Source organism: Scomber scombrus, chromosome 13, assembly GCF_963691925.1.
Source record: "Scomber scombrus chromosome 13, fScoSco1.1, whole genome shotgun sequence".
NCBI classification, from domain to species: Eukaryota; Metazoa; Chordata; class Actinopteri; order Scombriformes; family Scombridae; genus Scomber; species Scomber scombrus.
Window position 1 is genome coordinate 14164596 of NC_084982.1, and position 5520 is coordinate 14170115.

Here is a 5520-nt window from a genome sequence, read left to right on the forward strand (position 1 = left end):
TGTTATTATTATTACAGAGCTCATTTATTCTCAGAAAAAATCTCTCCCTCTGTTACTCATTGGAAGGAGGTTGATTTTAATTAATAAATGATTTGGATCCTTCAAACAAAACTTTCTTACTTTTTGAGAGTCTTTCTCAGAGCTTTCTTTGCAGAGGGGCCCTTTTGTTTCACTTATATCGCGGGAATGCGCAAATTAGCTTGCGTGCTCACGTATCCGCGGCCCCGAGGAAACAGGGAACACGTGACCACTTTGGACGAATTACGTTTTAAATTTCAGTGCGCGCTCCCGGTCCAAACGACAGAGCCGACGGGACAGATACCCCGCTCAGTGTTAGCAATCCGTCTTCACGTTATCCATAAAACCTGCAGGATGTCCGAAGAAAAGCCAAAGGTCAGTACCTGCGTCTCTACCGAGGACCATTGTGTTGACTTTTAAGTGCAGATGATGCTAGCCGCAAGTTAATATGAGCGTGTATTGCTAAGCTACCAGTTTCCAGGCTACAGATGGCGCATTTGAGCGGGCAGAAAACAAAGGTTGACCAATTTGCGGATCTTTTGACTTCATGCGCACACGCTTCGTTTTGCACTGCACACTTTATATAACACAAAGAGCCTCTTGCTGCTTCGTGTTGGTTTGCTGTTGAAGTGTTTGTACTTTTGTTGGTGTCAGAGATTTCAAGTTAAACGAGTGATTCGTGCGTTTCCTTTCATTTGCGCCATTGTGGCTTTCTGCGCCAGTTTGAACACGGGCTAGCTTGCTATGCTAACCATCGGAAGGACCGGATAAGCTTTTATGTGACGTTGTTTGCGGTGTGTTTTGAATGCTGCAGACTGCCTTCAGGACGAAGCTTGTCTTTGCAAATGCTGCTAATTTATCCGGCTAGTTGAGTTAGCTGTTTATCAATGTGTGTGTGCTCGGTTACCGGTTTGTCGCCGCTGATGACGACTGTGTTTGTTGCAGGAAGGCGTGAAGACGGAGAACGACCACATTAACCTCAAGGTAGCTGGTCAGGATGGGTCGGTCGTACAGTTTAAAATCAAGAGGCACACTCCGCTCAGCAAACTCATGAAGGCATACTGCGAAAGACAGGTAAGTTGTCCTGAAAGACTGCAGCTTTCATTCTGATATTAGCATCCATTACCCGTGTGTCTGTCTGTTAGCTTTGTTTACATCTCTAACGGGATGCTAAAAGCTCTCTGAAATGTTGCATATGTGTTTTCTGTCTCTTACAGGGATTGTCAATCCGTCAGATAAGGTTTAGGTTTGATGGACAACCAATTAATGAAACAGACACACCTGCACAGGTTGGTGACTCCTCAATTTTCACAACATGTTCAGTAATGCTTTACTAACCCACCTAGTCCACTCATGTAGAGGATTATTGTGTGGGATTGATTTTGTTAAAGGAACCCATGTGTTTCTGGGATCAGTTGTCAGTCATATTAAGTTTTTTTTTATTTTTTATGGCTGAGTGGCAAGATATGCAATTCAGAAATATCTTAAATTGTCTTAAAAGCATGCATCAGTTTTGTTAAAATGTACATATTGTTTTATGTAATTTAAAATTACATTTGCATCATTTATTTAACCAAAAGAAAGACTAAAGGCTCCCGATAATGTCAAATGGTATAACCACAAAATAATATTAAATATTTTATCCACCAACAGTGTATATAGGTGTACTTATACAAATAATTACTTCATTAAAAACATGGAAATGTTCATGATTTCCATGATTCCCCAGATTAAATTTAATATTTAGAACAATTGTATTACCTTTTATTTAATATAAAAAAAAGTTGCAATCTAAGATCATGCCAAATTTACCTGTCATTTACCCATACATTAACATGTGCTAGCACCTACAGTAAGTATTGACCTCCTTAGGAAGCATGCATTACTCACGGCTGGAGATGATAAACTATGATATTTCTCCTTTTTTCTGTATTTTTGTTGCCTATGCTGCTCTTGAGCTGTGTAGGGGAGTGTAGATATGCTACATTATACAAATGTGGTAGGAAATGATGGAAAGTGTTTTCCACAAGATACATTTACAATTATTTTAATACCACATGGACATGAAATGTTATGCTGTGATAATTTGCCATTTTATCATTATTGGCTGGCGTTTTACTGGTTGTTCAATTGCAGATATGATCATTCACAAGCTGATATTTTTTGGACTTCAGATAACTAAACTGGTGAAGTAAAAGTCAAATACAGTATAGTAGGATAAGACCGCCTATAAGGTGTATTAATAAGTTTCATTCTTAATATTATTTTTTGCTGTAAATAACACACCACATACATGTTACATTTATGTTGCAATTTACATTCAGCACTGTTTATTTTCATGCGTTGAAAGGACAAATTAATTACATTCACAGGCAACAAACCATGCCTATTCAGTTTGAGTGTTTACTGTAATTTTGGCTGATTTTAAATGTTAACGTTTAACAGAGTTGACGGCAAAGAATACAGTTCATCCGCTAGCAGTATAAAGCCACCAGTATACGTCAGAACTTCTCTCTAGGTGGTTAAATTAAAAAAACCTGCCATAGGCAAGCTCATTTTTTCATTCTTTATTCAAGTATTTGTGTCATTTCATGTCAACTGTAAATACCCCATATTTAAACAATATTGTGTCTTTCTCTCGCTATGGTGGTCGACTTTACACTCAACATTCAAGTGTGGCCTTTCGGAAAAACTATTAACACTATTGACGTCCAATTTCTTTTTGAAGATGACCTGATCCTTAGTGCATCCGTTCCTGACCTGGATGATCACAACTCTGAGGAATTAACAATGATTCCTTGTTTTATGTACCTCAGTTTTCTATTTTTTCATATATATTCATTCTAATTATCCACAACCTACTGATAAGTGTGCTCACAGGACATTGCACCTCTTGTAGTGAGAAAAATTTACAGAATTTCACGATATACATTTAAACACTGTTACATATAAATCTCAATGTCTAAGTTGTTTTAGACTGTTAATAGTGAAGTCAAAGTGTTTATGACTATTACAACCTAATTTAACCAAACCAAATTTAATCAAGTGCACATTTTTATATATTCTGACTTTCTCTTTAAGAAAAGTCATACAATTTCACACTAAAATTATTGCGTGTTTTTAATGCTTTCAAATGTAAAAATGGACCAGACTTGACGTTAGGGTTGAATGGAGCATGTCAGTCATACTCTGTGTGTTTTTTCTGGTGTAGGAGCAGTTTCAAGTTACTAATTATTTATTAATTATTTAACTGGATAAGGAAAATGCAATGTTACTGGTCTAAGTACTTGCAGAACAGATTGTGCTCAGAATGCAGATCAGCCAAACCGAAACAGGTCGGGTGGTCTCCACAATGATGGTCTCACATTGTGATTGCATCTCAGTCAGGTGTAAATGCAGGCCATATAGCTTGACCACAGTCTTAAAATCTACCAAAAAAACTGCATAGCAAGGTGAAAGGTCAATTCAGCTTCTTCTAGTTAGCTCAGGCAAACTTAGAACCACCTCTAAATAGTGTCAGTGAGTCTTCCCTTGCAAGAAAATAAATAATGCTAAAGATGGAAATATACAAACACAGAATTGGAACTGTGACCAGATGTTCAATGTCAGATTTGGGTACTTAATAGTTTGTGTTACTCTTATTACAGACACATGTTGGTCAATAGCTAAAATTATTGTATGTACTTGAGTACTTGATCATAAATATTATTATACCTTGTGATGATGTGCAGTAGATAAAATACCGTCTGTGTTGTTGAATGACTAATGTGTAAATGTGTTTGTTTTTACAGCTGGAGATGGAGGATGAAGACACTATTGATGTATTTCAACAACAGACCGGAGGAGCCTATTCTTAAGTGGAATGTGGACTTAACTCTTGGAAGAGCATCCACACCATTTTTTTTCATGTTGTAATTGTTTATTGCTGTTTTTACTTATTTCTTTTTTTCCCCACTATGCTTGTCTCAATGTCAGGCTTTTCACAGCATAAATAGACAGGAGCATTTTTTTCATTGGGAGCCAAATCCTAGCGTTGAGATGCAGGGTCTATTTTCTTTCTTTAAACATGTTTTATTCGCATAAATAGAAATTGTCCGAGGCAGGGACAATTCTCAAACTAGATATGGCTTATAATGGAAAAACTCAATGTTCTTTTGATGTCCTCCTGCATGTCTCATTAACAATAAGCTGAACTACATGCCAAATTCTTTTCTTTTTTTTTGTTTTCCAAATTGTTATGAGCATTTAAATTCAGGATACATGCTCAAGTATTTTAAGAAATGTATGTAATGGGATTGCTTTGGAGGAACATTTCTGGATGGGAGGGAGCGGTTATTCTGTCCATAAGTGGGAGAGACTTATTTCTCATGTAACACATTTTAGTAGTTGTCGTTTTTTTTTTTTAGGAATGTTCAAAATGATTTGATGTATCCATGCCCATTTTACCTTGAGCATTTGCTAAGAAAAATGCTTGTTTACCTCAATACTGTTGCCCTCAATGCAGATTTAACTAAATGGTAAATAAAGTACAGTTATGTTGCTGGACCAAAAATGCTCAATGAACAGTGTTCCTTTACAAAAAAAAAAAGGGTTTGGTTAATATATGTAATTTAGATGTAAGAGGCTACTGCGGAACAGTGGTCTTTATCATTACACTAAAGGACAACCGTTATTTTAGGCTGTTAATTCAGTAGTTTCCCACATTTTTAAGATATAAACAAATTACCTTTTACCAGTCTAGATACTGATTGTCTCATCTAAAGTTATATCTCAGACAGTGTGTAGATACGGAGACAATATTAAGTTGCCCGTTTGAATATGTTTGTCCAAAATCCATCCAAACATTCTCAACACCTGCTTAATTGTTTTGACTCTTGTGTTTTGGTAGCAATCATGTTTTTATAAGAATGTTCACCTTCATTTTAAAAGTTGACATTTGTTAGGTTTTTGAGGGTGACATTGTCATATTCCACAACTTTTTGATTTGTACATTTGGTGTCCCTATAATGTATACAATAAATATAGTTTGATACTCAGCCTCTTGAATTATATGTAGCCTTTTTACAGTATTTGTCTGAACCTACTATAAAATTAATATTTCAGCTGCTACGTCACATGAAATGTTGACATCTTGGGAACATGCAGGCAAACGAAATCCAAAAATGGATTTGTCCAAGCCTATAGTTATGTTAATCTGTTCGCCTCGATTCAATAACAGTCAGAGGAGTTGAGTCTGAAATATTGGAGAAAGTTAAAGCAGCCCGATGCAGATCACGCAGTTCAGTCCTCACACATTAGAGGGCATCGTTGTTCTGAACATTCAATGGATCACTGTTCTCTGAAATCTGCATGTCTGCACTCAGATGAATTACTGTAGTCCTCAAATTTAAACACAAAGACATATTTGTTGCTCCGGTCAAGGCTTCTGAAGGCCATATCTTCACAAGCCTCCTCTTAGTCGAGAGAACTTCATTTCACAGATGTTACCAAACCGAGCAGCCA

At 36.6% G+C, this 5520-nt stretch overlaps 1 protein-coding gene across 1 annotated transcript; it reads left to right on the forward strand.

Annotated features, from left to right (window-relative positions):
- Positions 1-286: 286 nt before the first annotated feature.
- sumo3b (small ubiquitin like modifier 3b) lies at positions 287-4570 on the forward strand. The gene is made up of 4 exons (XM_062431901.1): positions 287-393; positions 964-1092; positions 1236-1307; positions 3810-4570. The coding sequence occupies exons 1-4, from the start codon at positions 373-375 to the stop codon at positions 3873-3875; spliced, it is 288 nt and encodes a 95-aa protein (XP_062287885.1). The 5' UTR covers positions 287-372; the 3' UTR covers positions 3876-4570.
- Positions 4571-5520: the final 950 nt, after the last annotated feature.

Coding starts and splice junctions, on each gene's coding strand:
- sumo3b (XM_062431901.1), top strand. CDS start 373: ATGTCCGAAGAAAAGCCAAAG. Junction 394..963: donor TGTCCGAAGAAAAGCCAAAG/GTCAGTACCTGC, acceptor TGTTTGTTGCAG/GAAGGCGTGAAGACGGAGAA. Junction 1,093..1,235: donor AGGCATACTGCGAAAGACAG/GTAAGTTGTCCT, acceptor TGTCTCTTACAG/GGATTGTCAATCCGTCAGAT.